The 17,006-nt window shown below is 38.4% G+C and overlaps 1 protein-coding gene across 4 annotated transcripts in view; it reads left to right on the top strand.

Annotated features, from left to right (window-relative positions):
- LOC103283358 (sodium channel protein type 3 subunit alpha) overlaps positions 1-13,793 on the top strand; it is an 80,511-nt gene extending 66,718 nt beyond the window's left edge. For all 4 annotated transcript variants that reach the window (XM_028141081.2, XM_028141080.2, XM_008138618.3 and 1 more), the window contains exons 20-26: positions 3,218-3,340; positions 6,279-6,551; positions 7,405-7,458; positions 8,295-8,432; positions 9,429-9,533; positions 11,812-12,082; positions 12,598-13,793. In XM_028141081.2, coding sequence (XP_027996882.2) covers positions 3,218-3,340; positions 6,279-6,551; positions 7,405-7,458; positions 8,295-8,432; positions 9,429-9,533; positions 11,812-12,082; positions 12,598-13,793 — 2,160 coding nt within the window. The remainder of the gene's footprint in view (positions 1-3,217; positions 3,341-6,278; positions 6,552-7,404; positions 7,459-8,294; positions 8,433-9,428; positions 9,534-11,811; positions 12,083-12,597) is intronic.
- Positions 13,794-17,006: the final 3,213 nt, after the last annotated feature.

Below are 17,006 nucleotides of genomic sequence, written 5' to 3'. Positions count from 1 at the left end.
CGGCACCCAGTCTCTTCAGCCCCACTGGGGCAGCAGGCACACAGCATGGCCGGGGCTCACTGGGGGCGGGCCCCAGCTGCTCCGCGCACCTGCCTCCAGAGTCCCCCAGTCCTCTCAGCTCCCCAGCCGCCCAGGGCCGATTCAAGGCACAGGCAAGCCTCGGATGGCGGAGGGCCACCTGAAGTTCAGGTAACCAGGGCCGGCTGAGGCTTGCACTGCCGGCAATGGCAGCAGCAGAGGTGTGATAGGGCATCACCTTCCCCTGATCGTCGGGTCGCCTCCCGCCCCTGAGGACTCCCAGACTGTGAGAGGGGGCAGGCTGGGCTGAGGGACACCCCCTCCAATGCATGAATTTTCATGCACCAGGCCTCTAGTATTTAAATGAAATCCCTGTGGAACCCATGTGTCTGTGTGCCATATAGCAGTCCACAGTAGGGCACCACCAGAATTTGCTCATATGTTCCCCAGGGATGAACACTAACATATAGATTATCTCCAGCTTCCCACTTCCAAAAAAAAATAAAAATAAGTGGTATAATGACCAAAATATTTGCTTTTATATACCTTGTGAGCATTGTGGATTTTCTAATCATGTACAAAGTTAAAGACAAATAAATAAACTGCAAAAGCCTAAGATAGAAATAGAGGGATATCAAAGGCAAAGAGGCAACCCCTGGCTTACAAACTCCCCTTACATAAAAATGAGCTCTCATTCCTGACTGATATTGCATAGGGACTGTTCTTTACTTCTCACGGACACTGGATATCCTTCACTCCATTCTTGCCGTAAACCTTACCCATCCCAGTTAATCAAATCCCACCAGCTTCAGCATCCCTCGCCTCCCTTCATCAACAACCCTTTGCCAGCAACTCCATGGCAGCATTCTGCCTGGCCCTCAGCAGTATCTAAGCCCCATTAAGGCAGCTGCCAAGCATAAAGGAAACAGGACTGTCCTGGGGTGGAAGAGAGTAGGTGTACACTAAGTGTCCTGAAGTTCCAGGTGCCCTTGCTCTAAGAAATATTGATTTAGTCCACATGCTATTTGAGCCCCAGGGCACTATTAATGAAAAAACCTCCATTTCATGATGTGTTGAAGAGGCTTGTTGTGGTCTCATGGCTCTCACAGTGTAGATTATTGTTTCTATGTTCTGACTTCTATTGCAGATACAGATTTTACTCTGTAAATTGTGAAGGTGCATTATTGCAGTCTGTTCTCCTGCAGAGCTGTAGAGAGGTGGATGAAGGGACTCAGCTTTCCTGTGGAGACTTTCAACCAGTTCTGTTTTCAGTGCCATCCATTACCTCCCTATTTTAGAGGAACTTGGTGCCTCCAGGTTCAGATCCTTTTGAGAGTTCATGGAAACAGCTTGACTTCTGCAGGCACTTGGGTTTCTGCTTGGCTGAGAAAGTAATCATTCTTGTGCTCTCCATAGTTCAGAATTTATTTGTATTGCATTAAATTTATTGTGGTGACATTGGTTAATAAGATTATATGGGTTTCAAGTATACAATCCTATGATACATAATCTGTATATTGCATTGTGTGCCCACCACCCAGAGTCAAATATTCTGTCACCATATATTTGGTCCCCTTTATTACTTCCCCAGTCTCCTTCCCTCTGGTAACCACCATTCTGTTGTCTATATCTATGTTTCAGTTTTATATCCCACATATGAGTGAAATCATATGGTTCTTAGCTTTTTCTGAATGACTTATTTTACTTAGCATGATATTCTCAAGGTCCATCAATGTTGCAAATGGCTGTACTTCACCTTTTCTTATCCAATCATCTGTTGATGGATATATATTAAAATTATATAGTTCAAGCCCGGCTGGTGTGGCTCAGTGGTTGAGTATTGACCTATGAACCAGGAGGTCACGGTTGAATTCCCAGTCAGGACACATGCCCAGGGTGTGGGCTTGATCCCCAGTGGGGAGCGTGCAGGGGGCAGCCGATTGGTGATTCTCTCACATCATTGATGTTTTTATCTCTCTCTCCCTTTCCCCAATAAAGTGAGTTTTTGCATTACACAAAATGACATGAGGCCCATTAAAATAAGGGCAATTCAATAATTCCCAGCCTCTCCAGCAACACACAGAGCCACTCAGTCCAGTGTCGGGTGGTTATGTGTCACTGGTACCTCCTAGCCTTTGAACCCACAACTTCCTAACCTGCCAGTACGTTTGGGTTCTGGCCATTACCATTTTCTTTTCCTTTCAAAGCATGTACCTCCTTACTTTAGGGTCTTGAAAAATTTGCAGCCATTTATCTTTAAACAAAAGACTAAGTTGGGAGAGTGGAGAAAGTCTTCAGTAAGAAGCTCCAGAAATAAAAAGAAGCTGTTAAAGCCTCCTGAGGCAAAGGAACCCAGAATATAGAAGGCTGTGTGTTCTCTAATAACTTTTCCATCTTTCCAGTCTTCTGTGGCAGCAAACACTAGACAGAAATGAATAGTTCAATAAATTATCCTGCCAGTAGTCAATTTTAATTTCAAGTCATTTATTTTTCTGTTCAATTTTGTGAGATGTATGCTAAATTAAACAATGAGGGGACAGTGGCTCCAATTGTATCTGCCCTCAAAAGATTGTTGGTAGGTTCACTTATATCCATTTCCAATAGCATCTTTCACAAGAAATTAAACCCTAACACCCTTAAGCCATCCAATGGATTCATTGACTTGATTACATGGCAAATGCCTCCACTATGCATAACCAAGATACTACATAAATTCAGGAGAAAAACATGTTTTCTAATCAATGATATTAAGCACAGATCTATGGAAGATATGGCTTTTATACCAAATCCTGAATTATTAATGGTATACAGGGTGTCCTAAAAATGTATAGCTCAATTTTTAAAATGAAATAATTTTAATAAACACTACCTTTATAAGTATTCAAAGTGTGTGTATACATTTTGGAAGAATACCCTATATATGCAGATGTAAAAAAAAGGGCTCCATGGGCGAAATATCTAACCAAAAGAGTTTCCAAATGTTTATAAAAATGAGCAAGGACTCCGGTTTCACTGGTAAGGAAAGCAACAGTATGAGATGAGGCTAGCCATGTAAGATGATCCCACTATGTGGAAGATGGAAGCTGCCAAGATATGGCTGAAGTTTTATATGGTTGCCATTGAAGATCAGGCTATATTCTATGCCTTCAGCCAGCAGTTTATTTCTTGGTGAACTGATGAATAATTTTTCCTTTTGTAGGTTTCTCTGGTTAGCTTGGTCGCCACTGCACTCGGCTACTCAGAACTTGGTGCCATCAAATCCCTCCGGACACTAAGAGCTTTAAGACCTCTAAGAGCTTTATCCCGGTTTGAAGGCATGAGGGTAAGAAGGCTAAGATCTCTCTGATGATTCATATCAGAATTAAATATAGGTTATGATTTAGATACAGAGTGGGGTCATACTGTCTTGAAATCCTACCTAATAAAATAGTAATATGCAAATTGACCACACCTTCACTATGCCCAAGCCACGCCCACCAGCCAATCAGGGTGGGTATGCAAATTACCCAACAAAGATGGCGGTTAATTTGCATACACTGAGGGAGGGAGGAGTGAAGACTGAAGACAACTTAGAAGGAAGAGGGAGGAAAAGCGGAAAGCAAGGTGGCTGCCAGAGGGAAAGCCCGGGCGGGGCGGAGCGGGGCGGAGCGGGGCGGAGCAGGGCGGGCGGCAGCGGAGCGGGGGTGCAGGCGCGGCGGCCGCAGCAGTGGCAGCAGCGGCAGCGGTAGTGCACGCGGCCACAGTGGCCGCTTGCAGGATTCTTCCTGCAAATGGGCTATTAGTTTATTTCATAGAATTACAAACTTTCAGAGCAGGAATTTTAGAGATCACTAAGCCTAGCCTCCTGAAATTGAAACAGGCCTTCAAAAAATTGTTTGTGGCAGAAGGAGGACTAGAATCCAGGTCTTCTGACAAAAGTTCAAGGATGTTTCCAAAAACTGCGTGCTACCATTGATTTCTTTGCTTTGCTTAAACACTTTGAAATGACTATTTACTACTGATATTCATCCTAGGAGGGTTATTTTTTTCTTCAATAGGTAGTTTGATTCCTCAAAAATTACGGGTGATGAATGAAAGGTAAAATGGTTTTTGTGTGCTTTTACTTTTTCAATTAACATCAGTAATAAAAATAGTTGTTAAGCAAGAAAGCAACACTAAATTGTAGCCTCTGACAAAATCTATATATCCTAAGAAAACAAAGTAGGGGGTTAGGATAATTAAAGATTGCAGGCAACCCCTGAGGTTTGCTTTATAGATCTCCCTTTTAAGTGAGCATTCTGAATGAGGTTCACTTTTTCTATAGCACTTGTATTTTCCTCTCCTGCTCTCCTCCTTAGTGTATATTTTTGCATCTAAACATACCGTACACACTTGTATACACACCCACTTGCAATAACCTCCAAATACTATTTAGCACAGAGGCCAGCTTTGTTTAATCCAGCTCACAAAAGCACATGGATATTGAATTTCTTCTAGGCCATAGGGCTTTTATGTTAGGAGGAAGTTTCGATACTAAAAGCACTTCAGCCTTGACTTTGAGATTTACTCTTGAGGGATAATTAAATCACTCTTTCAGATTATTGCAAGAAAGGGAATACTTGGTTTTACATTATAATTTTATTATGCTGATAGTTGATAATGGAAGTCACAAGATAAAATTAAAATTACACAATTTCAAATTCTTTTCACACCAATTTTTTACCATTACTGACATTATGTAAGCCCTCATCTGGTTGTATTGCCTCATATTAATAATTCATTTTTGAGGGGACATAGCAATTAAATGAAACAAAAAACTTATATATTTGCTTTAATCTGAAAAAAATATTCTGTCATTTTTAATTCAGTCATATGGCAAAATTAATATTCCAGCTACAAAATATGATAAAATATATAATGCATTTATTTGATGACAAGAGAACTTGTTGAGGTAATTTTACACAAATTTTAGTAATGTAAAACCTGATTTCAGTATAATATATTTGACTTAATTTCTAAAGGAAATCAAATTCAAGTAGCATATTACATTTTTACAGTTTTGGAATCCAGGTTTTGATGTCAATTTAAAATTCTTTGGTGTTGATTTCTAAAATAACATAATATCCTATATAATAAAAGGCTAATATGCAAATCAACCGAACCAGAATGACCGGTCACTATGATGTGCACTGACCACCAGGGGGCAGACACTCAATGCAGGAGCTGCCCCCTGGTGGTCTGTGCAATCCCACAGGGGGAGCGCTGCTCAGCCAGAAGCTGGGCTCACAGCTGGCCAGCACAGCGGTGATGGTGGGAGCCTCTCCCACCTCCGCAGCAGAGCTAAGGATGTCCAACTGACGGCTTAGGCCCTACATCCCCCAGGGGCTCCTGGACTGCAAGAGGGCACAGACTGGGTGAGGGGACCCCCTGTCCCCCGCCCCCAGTGCATGAATTTTGTGCACTGGGCCTCTAGTTTTTAAATAAAACAATACTTTCACTTAATATCAATGCTTAAAAAATAGTCCATTATAAATCAGATTATATTAGTTAAGAAAAGATACTGTTGATAGAGATTTCAAAATAGATCTTAATCTCTTCTGAATTTAGTTAGAGGAAAGGTGACTGAATTTCTCTTTAATGAAATAAATCAGCCTGGTGAAGTGACATGTACCACAAAGTGGACATTTAAGAGAGTTGGAATAATAATGATGGGGACAGATTCAGTACTTTTATGTCCAGAGATAAATTTCATCTCATTTCCTAATATATTTTTTAAAATGAATTTATCAATAGGAGAAAAAAAAAAGGCTTTGCAAATTCCTAATCCTATGTTCATATTCATGAAAAGTTAACTTATGCTGTGGACACAGATTTAATGCATCACTAATACTTTGCTTATTTGTAAAAGGTTTAATCACATTTTCAACACTCTTGAAAATTAAAATGTATTGCTGAATGATGACTATTTATTTTGTTGGTACATACTGTATCGTTCTTCTTCTCTTTTTCCCCAGCATGCAAACATTTTCTGATTCCATCTTACTATATCAGGTTTTATTTACTTATTTTCATGCTTTGATATATTTTGTTTTCCTTAAATCCTTTAGCTCTCTAGCTATGTGTTTTCCTTCATCAAATATGTCCTAGAAAATACTAGAAGAAACAACTTGTCCATCTAGATTTTTATTTTATTTTCACACCCATTTAGTATTAAATAAATGAAAGAAATGGTTTCCATTTTAATGATTCATAACCTGCCTTATCCTCATTTCTTCTTCTAGGTGGTTGTGAATGCTCTTATTGGAGCAATTCCCTCTATCATGAACGTGCTCTTGGTTTGTCTTATCTTCTGGTTGATCTTTAGCATCATGGGTGTGAATTTGTTTGCTGGCAAGTTCTACCATTGTGTTAACACAACAACGGGTAACATGTTTGAAGTTAGTGAAGTCAACAACTTTAGCGATTGCCAGGCTCTTGGCAAGCAAGCTAGGTGGAAAAACGTGAAAGTAAACTTTGACAATGTCGGTGCTGGATATCTCGCATTGCTGCAAGTGGTAAGTGGCTGCTGTGTGAGTTTTGAAACATTTTCATTTCTCTGATGCTCTTTGTTTGAATGATTAGCATCTGACAGTACAAAAGCAGTTGATGATAACACCTATACCACAAGCTTGACTTGACTTGACTGTAAAGAAGATGTTTTGCAATTATTTTATCATGTATTTTCCCCAGTGTTCAGCTTTTAGTGTGTTTTAATGTGATTTTATATTTCTGCTTCCTGTATTTCCTTATAATATTATCGAGCACTACCGTGCCATTAGCATTTCTAAGTTTTTGTAGCAATCATTGCCAAAGGAGCAATTTTATGTATTAAAATAACAATGTATACTAGTATATTGAGTAATGAATTAAATGGATGGATTATTAGCCATATAGTTAATTATTCCAACATCTAAAGAGTATGATTCTAATATATGTAAAAATGCAAACTTATGGAGTGAATTTAAAAATGAGTAATGTTTAATAATTTTGACTTGACAGTATATTAACTAATTGATAATTACTTAATGAAAATGACTGAACTGTGTTTAAACACGTCATAGGTTTGAAACACAGAGCTCACCTTTTGGTATGAAAAGGATTTGAGATGGAGATGGGGTTTTATGAATCAAGCATCTAGTTAAATTTTAGCTTAAAAAAAAAAAAAAAGAAAACCTTCCAAGAGAAACAAAGAAAACAAGTTCCAGACTCAAAATAAAATCTTGTTCTATTTCAGTTTCATTTCTTCATTCAACTCCATAACATTGTACAAAAAGTTATTTGTAATTACACTATCATGCTTTCATAAGGTAAAAATGCATATTCTTGGATTAGGCTTTTATGAAGAATTCAAATATATGTTGTTTACAGGCCACATTTAAAGGCTGGATGGACATTATGTATGCAGCTGTTGATTCACGAGATGTAAGTGTCGCTTAAAAACTACTTATAGCTACTAGATATTTCATAGTGAACATCTGTGATAATTTAACTGAAAGGCCCAGAATTTTATATTAGATGTTATCAGATCACTTACAATTTATGTAGAAATGACCTTTTTAAGACCATGCACTTCAATACAGGTAATTTTTGATTGATATATGTCTATTTTATGTATCTAAAATGAAAAGATATGTAACTTCCTAGGAAAAAAAAAAAGATATCTAACTTCTTGGATCAGAAGGTATAAAACTGATCCAGCAAATGAGACTGTTAAGATTAGGAAAGGTCTCCCCCTATCCCTGGTGAGTATGATAAACAACCAGGGTCTGGGAAACAACTTCCAAAAATACCATGATAAAAGCAAGCAAGTTTCAAGGAAATTCAATTTTAAAAATAGGAATAAAAATAATTCCTCAGAACATATCGCTTATGCTGAATTTTCCTCTGAGAAGTTGATGTTCTGTTATTAAAGCCGTACTTCCAAGAGCCAGCATTTCCAAACCCAAATTGAAAATACTGCAAAAATATATATGACTAATAATAGGCTCAAAATGTTTGCCCTGTTTTTACCACTGTTAACGTACTCTAAATAATATGTACGGATAAGCCACAATGGGAAAACAGATGCAAGAACACTCATAAAAATTACAAACTTCCCTTATACGTCATCACAACAATTTGAAAAAGAATTGTTTTCGCAAACTACTATTTCAGGGCAAGGCAAAAGTAGCTCTATATTAAGTAACAACACTCATCAAATTGTTATTTGGTTTAAGTATTTGTGTTTTTAAATATTTTATATTTTTAATATTATTTAGGTTAAACTTCAGCCTGTATATGAAGAAAATCTGTACATGTACTTATACTTTGTCATCTTTATCATCTTTGGGTCATTCTTCACTCTGAATCTGTTCATTGGTGTCATCATAGATAACTTCAACCAACAGAAAAAGAAGATAAGTATTCCTCAGCTCTCAGCTTTCTCCACTCTGAGCTTTTCTCTGTTATATATGAACACTCACAGTTATGATAGACTTAGGTCATTTTTATACTCTTTTCCATTCACTATATGGTCAGTTCAGCGGCAGGGGAGTCCAGCTGCAGTCAGTGGCTCCTCTCCAGGTGCATCCTCTGCAGATCTGCTAATAGAGTCTTTCTGACCCAAAAATATGGCCACTGGTTCAAAACATCCAGTGGGCCTCCAATGTCTTATCCTTGCTTACGAAGCATTTCAGGAATGATCTCCGCCCAGTTTTCCAGCCTCGTTTTCTCCATAACATATTTTCTATATCCACTTCCCTAGTCCTCAGTTACTACCCACCCACCATCAACACTACTATCATTTTCTACACTCACAGCTACATGGATTTTCTGCCCTTTTCTGAACAAGCCATATTCTTCTACCTTCATGTAGAATATGTTCTCTGCCTGGACTGCTTTGCTTAGCAAACCCTTAACCATCCTTTAAGGTCTAGCTTAAGCGTAATCTCCTATACAAAGCCCATTTCGGAGTCTTGGAATTTATTGTTATCTCTGCAGTGCCTGATATCTATATATCTGGTATCTATGAAAGTCTGATACCAGATACATTGTTTAGCACACAAGATGTGCTCAAAAATTGTTAAATAAGGAAGTAAAACTGTCAACAGTGAAATAGTTTAAGAAAACGTTTTTTCTTTCACCAAAATATATCAGACCTCTGATCCTCCTTCTAAACATATTATAATCAAATTAAGATCCTGTACTAATCAGAGTTTTATGTGATTACAGGGTTTGCATAATATTTAAGTACTCAGAATTTCACATAAATAGGAAAAGCAGAAAAAACTGTATGAAGCAGGATAATAATCCATTTAAAAACGGAGAGAGGATTAAAGACCCAGAAATATTTTTGTAAAAATGCTGTTGTAACACATGTTGGGATTGTAACCAATTTTATTCTGTGTCTTTACTTTGGAGGTCAGGACATCTTTATGACAGAGGAACAAAAAAAATATTACAATGCAATGAAGAAACTTGGGTCCAAGAAACCTCAGAAACCCATACCTCGGCCTGCAGTAAGAATGACTCATCTATATATATAAAAAGCCCTAACGACCAGAACGACCAAACGACCAGTCGCCATGAGGTGGCATTGACCACTTCTCGGTCCCTCCCCCCCCCCCCCCCCCCCCTGGCCTGAGAGCGGGGGCAGGGTGGGACAGGTGACTGGCAAGCAGGCTGAACTGCTGAACTCTTGGTCCCTCCCCCTGGCCTGCAGCTCTGATGGATCAGCGATGGTGAACGGGGGAATCGGGGTGGGTGGCGGAAGGACTGGACTGGCTGTCAGGCCATTGGGATCACGAGCTCATCCCCGGCTGCTCCGGGCTCAGGCCTGCGAGAAAGTGGGCGCAGGCAACTTCACCTCCATGCGCATGTGCCAGGCCAGCCGCATGATGGAACATGCTGCCCGCTCGGGGCCACTCACGACGGGGCAGGTAGGTCGCAGGCGCGCCCTGCAACCTCCATCAGCACCTCAAGCCCCAGCAGCAGTGGCGGTGGTGGCGGCGCCCACATGAGCAGCCTGAGCAGGCAGCGCATTCCATCAGCGGCCAGTCCAGCACATGCGCATGGAGGCGAAGTCTCCTGCGCCCGCTTTCCCACAGGCTTGAGCCCCGGAGCAGCTGGAGCTGAGCTGGTGATCCCAACGGCCTGACAGCCTGGTGGCAGAGGTGGCGTTCAGCCTGGGGACTGGCGAACGGGCAGAAGATGGCCCTGATCGCAGGCGGCTAGGCCTAGGGACCCTACCTGCATGATTTAATCGTGCACTGGGCCTCTAGTCTTCTTTAAAATTCCAAAGCCTGATTTCCATAGGATGAAACTGGGCAGTGCCCTGGATCAGAGCATACTGTGTGATATCACCAACACATAATATGCCCTGATTGTGAAGTCCATATTGTGTAACACAATTCACAACTGCTGCACTCGAAAAGACACTCAATAAGAATTACTAAGTTCTTTAAAAGGGGGAAATGTTCTTTACAGTCTTGTCAGTTGAAAGCCTCCAACTAAAGGGTTCCAGGTAACTGCTTCCCACGCAGGCTTAATGCCCCCACTGCTGCCAGCAATGCACTGGGATCCTGCTCCTCTGATCTTGTCATAGGGTACCCTCTTGGCCTTTTAAGTAGATGGAGTTTTTCAGATTTCCCATCCCACACCCATGGCCTCCCTCTATGCTGTTTGTTCTCTTTATTCTTATGACTAATAATATTCTTAACCTTTTTAGAAAGGAAAAGGATGTCATCAAAATAGTTTGTTTCACGAAATACACACACAAAAAAGACATATTTGGAATGCATACTCTGTAGAGCTCCCTAATAATAGGAAGGCACGATAATGAGGTATTATGCTCACAGAGCTGTATTCTAGCTCATCTATCCTCTCAGATGTGTAAGTAATAAGGAAACTGAGGCCCAAAGAAGGTAAATATCATACCTCGAGTCATAAAGCCTGTAATTGCTAAAACTGGGACTAGACAGGGTCTCATGAATCCTATAAAAGGCTTCACTTCACCATATGTTTAAGGGTAGTTAGAGCTGGGCAGGAGATGGGAGGAGGTTCAGGGTACACAAAAGGGCATGACCTGCTTTACTGAAGGTCATTTAAATATTTCAGTTAGAAGAGGTAGAATTAAATAGAAAATGACTGACATATTTTGTGGGAGAGAGAGATTGAAAAAAGATACTATCAGTCCTAAAGTATTGATAAATGAATTGGAGTATTGTACAAGTCTGTCTACATTAACCTACTTTGTAAATATTTATTACTAGTTGCCGTTATTTTTTGTAAAAATAATCAGTTATTAAAGTCAAGCAAAGCCCATACATCTTATCAGCCAATTGCCACCAATTTATGCCTTATTCAGCTTTATCTTTCCATAGAACCTAAATAAACCAATTACGTTTTGCTCTTGTCAAATGACTTTTTCTTTTTTAAAAAAATATATTTGATTGATTTCAGAGAGGAAGGGAGAGGGAGAGAGAGAGATAGAAAGATCAATGATGACAGAGAATCACTGATCATCGGCCTCCTGTATGCCCCCCACTGGGGATTGAGCCCACAACCTGGGCAGGTACCCTAACCAGGAATTGAACCACTGAGCCACATTGGCTGGACACAAATCACTTTTTCCACTTCTTCCTCTTTTTTAAAACATAAGAGAAATGAAGCATACATAATTGTCTGGGGTTATGTGAGAAGGGTGTACATCTCATGGCCACTGGTGGAACTTTGTAATTTTATTGGATCATTATTTATGAAATATGCCTATTTACTCTATCCTCTCTCTTTTTCTAGAACAAATTCCAAGGAATGGTCTTTGATTTTGTAACCAGACAAGTCTTTGATATCAGCATCATGATCCTCATCTGCCTGAACATGGTCACCATGATGGTGGAAACAGATGACCAGAGCAAATACATGACTCTAGTTTTATCCCGGATCAACCTTGTGTTCATTATCCTGTTCACTGGAGAATTTGTGCTAAAGCTCATCTCCCTCAGATACTACTACTTCACCATAGGCTGGAACATTTTTGACTTTGTGGTGGTGATTCTCTCCATTGTAGGTAAGGATGCTTTCATTACAGAGAGGTCTACTGTAGGAAGGTCCCTCAAGGCCTGACAGCTGTGTAACATGGAAATAAGATATGAGAATTATAATGTGTGTAGATCTGAAGTTTAACAGTCTTGCTCATTTTCCTCTAATTGAAAAATGTTGGTATTAAAAAATAAAAAATAATATATTTGTAAATTTCAGAAAAAAATCTTTGTAATTGGCACATTTCATATATGAGGATACCTGTTCATAGAAAATGGTGTGTATAAACTTAAATTGCTATATCACTATGAGATTATTTACTTTGTTGGATTTTGCAAAAATCCATATAGGTTTATGACATTACATAATAATTGTATAAAACTGTAATCTTTAATTGCTAAATTAGGAAGTGGATCTAAATATTTAGCAAAGGTTTATATTCATAATGAACTTGTTGTTTTCATAGAACTTGCAAAAAGATATAAAGTATTCATGTAAGCATAAGATATTCACTGTTGAGTGGTTTTCTGTATTTTTCCATAGGCATGTTTCTGGCTGAGATGATAGAAAAATATTTTGTGTCCCCTACCCTGTTCCGAGTGATCCGTCTTGCCAGGATTGGTCGGATCCTACGTCTGATCAAAGGGGCCAAGGGGATCCGCACGCTGCTCTTTGCTCTGATGATGTCCCTCCCTGCGTTGTTTAACATCGGCCTCCTGCTCTTCCTGGTCATGTTCATCTACGCCATCTTTGGAATGTCCAACTTTGCTTATGTTAAAAAGGAAGCTGGAATTGATGACATGTTCAACTTTGAAACCTTTGGCAACAGCATGATCTGCCTGTTCCAGATCACCACCTCTGCTGGCTGGGATGGTTTGTTAGCACCTATTCTCAACAGTGCACCACCTGACTGTGACCCTGATACAATTCACCCTGGAAGCTCAGTTAAGGGAGACTGTGGGAACCCATCTGTTGGGATTTTCTTTTTTGTCAGTTACATCATCATATCATTTCTGGTTGTGGTGAACATGTACATCGCTGTCATCCTGGAGAACTTCAGTGTCGCTACTGAAGAAAGTGCAGAGCCCCTGAGTGAGGATGACTTTGAGATGTTCTACGAGGTCTGGGAGAAGTTTGATCCCGATGCCACCCAGTTTATAGAGTTCTCCAAGCTCTCTGATTTTGCAGCTGCCCTGGATCCTCCTCTTCTGGTAGCAAAACCAAACAAAGTCCAGCTCATTGCCATGGACCTGCCCATGGTCAGTGGGGACCGGATCCACTGCCTCGACATTTTATTTGCCTTTACAAAGCGTGTTTTGGGTGAGAGCGGAGAGATGGATGCCCTTCGGGTACAGATGGAAGACCGGTTCATGGCATCGAACCCATCCAAAGTCTCCTATGAACCCATCACCACCACTTTGAAACGCAAACAAGAGGAGGTGTCTGCTGCTATTATTCAGCGTAATTTCAGATGTTATCTTTTAAAGCAAAGGTTAAAAAAGGTATCAAGTAAATATAATAAAGAGGCAATCAAAGGGAGGGTTGACTTACCTATAAAAGAAGACATGATTATTGACAAATTAAATGGGAACTCCACCCCAGAAAAAACAGATGGAAGTTCCTCTACCACCTCTCCTCCTTCCTATGATAGTGTAACAAAGCCAGACAAAGAAAAGTTTGAGAAAGACAAACCAGAAAAAGAAAGCAAAGGGAAAGAGGTCAGGGAAAATCAGAAGTAAAAACAAAGAATTATCTTTGTAATCAATTGTTTACAGCCTATGAAGGTAAAGTCTATGTGTCAACAGGACTCCCAGAGGAGGTCTATGCCAAACTGACTGTTTTAACAAATACTCATGGTCAGTGCCTATAACAAGACAGTGGCCTCTCCGTCACTACAACTCTGTGAGTCAGGGTATCAACATTGACAAAAGGTTGCTGTTCTCATTACCAGCTGACACTGCTGAGGAGAAACTCAACAGCTACCTAGACTGTAGGGATAGTTGTGCAGTGATCATTGTAACTACACCAAACACCTTTAGTACAGTACTAGCATCCACTCTATTTTTAACTTCCATATCTGCCATATTTTTACAAAATTTGTTCTAGTGGATTCCCTCATCCCTAATTCATAGTTTATTCATAATACTATGTCACTATTTTTGTAAATGAGGTTTAAGTTGAGAAAAAAGTATATGATCCCTGTGTTCCTACTCCAAAAGTTTCTCAAATAATCAGACAAAAGTGTTTTGTCTGAGAGATGAAATTCTAGCTCAAAACCAGAAACACAATTGTAATATCAACAATTTCAGGTACTTCCATTTTCTAGATGATTTTAATTTTGAAAGTGTTTGTCTATGTTTGTTTATATCTGAACAGTTATGTGCCTGTAAAGTCTCCTCTAATTTTAAAGGATTATTTTTATGCAAAGTGTTCTGTTTCAGCAAGTGCAAATTTTATTCCAAGTTCCAGAGTTCTATATTTAATTTTGGTTAAATGCTTTTAAAAAAAGTAATTTAATAATCTGTTCTAGAAAAGTATAGTCTATCTAAAGTATCACTTTAGAATAGTTGTTCCACTTTCTGCTGCAGTATTGTTTTGCCATCTTTTGCTCTTAGCAAAGCTGACATTTTATTAAACACCCTGTTATGTAAATAGTTATTTTTTCCTGTGGTGCATGTTTGGGCAAATATATATATATATATATAAGTATATATACAGCCAGATAAACAAGTTCTATTAAATCAAATATGTACCACAGTGTATGTGTCTTTTGCGAGCTTCCAACAGGGATATATCCTGTACCATTCATTAAACATAAATAGTTTGAAGACTATCATTAATGCATGTTAATATTGCCTATGCTGCTCTATTTTACTCAATCCATTCTTCATAAGTCTTGGTTAGAAGAAGTGGTATGTTGGTGGTAGACTGAATTCAACCAGCTCTCCGTCTAGTATGTCAAGCAGAATAGCTTGCAGTTATTTAAAAGCACTTTGACTTTTGCATTTATAATTTAACTTGAGTGTTGTGTGGTGCCTCTCTAGATCTCAAAGAAACACACTGCATACTGCCTGTTGTCAAAACCTGTATACTTCATATTTTGCTATAAATATGTCCAACACTTGTTGAAATATAATGTAAAAATATGATCAATTTTATTTGTCACATTTGTACATAAGAAAATTATTTTCAGGTTGATGACATGGCAACTTATTTTGCTTTCTGCTTTTGCTTCTTATTTTTAATCACAACTCTAAACTTTTGAATTCATAAGACTTTTCAAAGGATAATTTCCTAAAATAAAAGTTAGACACTGGGTTTTGTGAATTTCTTTGTTATATTTTCTACCATACCAATAGTAGATACATTGGTCAAAAACTCAAACCTAGATCATTTTTACCAATTCTGGTTGCCTCAGTATAACCCTTTACTCATGGAAGTTCTTTTTTTTTAACTCAACTTTTGTAGTATTTGCTTATGCAGACTAGTCTTATTTTTTTAATTCCTGCTACACTAAAGCTATTAGAGATATAACTTGGGCTGTGACCTTTCCAGCCATGAACAAAGTGGCAAAGTTGTGCAATGATCTGAAATTATATAATTTTTTGCACAAACCAAAAATATAATGTTAATTCATTTTACAAAACTATTTACTTGTAGTGTATTGATGAACTGCATGCAGGGAATTGCTATTACTAAAAACGAATGGTGAGCTACGTCATTATTGAGCCAAAAGAATAAATATTTCATTTTTTTATTGTATTTAATTTCTTGGCCTCTTTTTTTTTATTGTTCTAAGTTTAAGTATATACCATTAGTAAAACCTGTACTTGATCTGAAATCTGTATACATAAAAGTTCACATGAATTATATAACAACCTAGGGCATGATCCACCAAGCAGTACTATAGAATAAAGCACTTTTGTGAACTTTTGTGTGTGCAAAGGATCCAACCCATATGTTCCAGTTTGTAGGTATCCTAACAATAACAGTAGCTCTCTAAAATGATCATTAACTCAAAATGGATTCCTTTGGCTATAATCATTTTAATCTCAACTCCTATCAGTGTAACTGTTACCATCTCCAAATTTTTTAGTAGTTAATAAATCTTATATACTTCATTATATAAATGGATTTTATGAACTCTTATTTACAGATAAAATATTAATAATGCAGTAATTGAGGATTTATATTAACTTTTTTCAGGTTTCCTTGGATTGATGTCATGTCAAAACCAAATATTTATTATCAGTGGTAAACTCCAGTTATAATACATGTGTTTTGAAGATGAATTGGATCTAAATATGCATTTCATATTTAACCCTAACCCCAACATAAATGATATAAGGTGACTTAATTGAAATTCATTGACTTCTTCCTGCTCAAATAAATTTTCATAACTTGCCAATACCACAGAGAAGTATTACTTTGCAAAATCCTTAGCCTTTTTATGTATCCTATTATGTAATTATTAGCCAAGCAATCTATTAATTGATATGAATTGTATCTAAATAACCATCTTCTAAAATAGTCAGAGAGTCAATACACCTTTTAAAACAGTGGTTCTCAACCTTTCTAATGCCGCGACCCTTTAATACAGTTCCTCATGTTGTGGTGACCCCCAACCATAAAATTATTTTTGTTGCTACTTCATAACTGTAATTTTGCTACTGTTATGGATTGTAATGTAAATATCTGTGTTTTCCGATGGACCTAGGCGACCCTGTTAGCGGTCGTGACCCAAAGGTTGAGAACCGCTGCTGTAGAGCCTAATACCATCGGAAAACACAGAACCACTGTTTTAAAACATTACTCAGATAACTTTAAATAGACAGAAATACATTTGGCCTTGACTTTAATCCCATTAAAAGTCTTCTTGACCTCAAAGATTTTGTACTACAAGGTTGAAGAATGTTTAAAATAATTGAAAATATAGCTATTATTTCTTCTTT

The sequence above is a fragment of the Eptesicus fuscus genome, chromosome 11 (genome assembly GCF_027574615.1).
Source record: "Eptesicus fuscus isolate TK198812 chromosome 11, DD_ASM_mEF_20220401, whole genome shotgun sequence".
Taxonomy (NCBI): Eukaryota; Metazoa; Chordata; class Mammalia; order Chiroptera; family Vespertilionidae; genus Eptesicus; species Eptesicus fuscus.
Note: the sequence above shows the minus strand (reverse complement) of the source record. Positions and strands in the feature narration are given on the sequence as shown.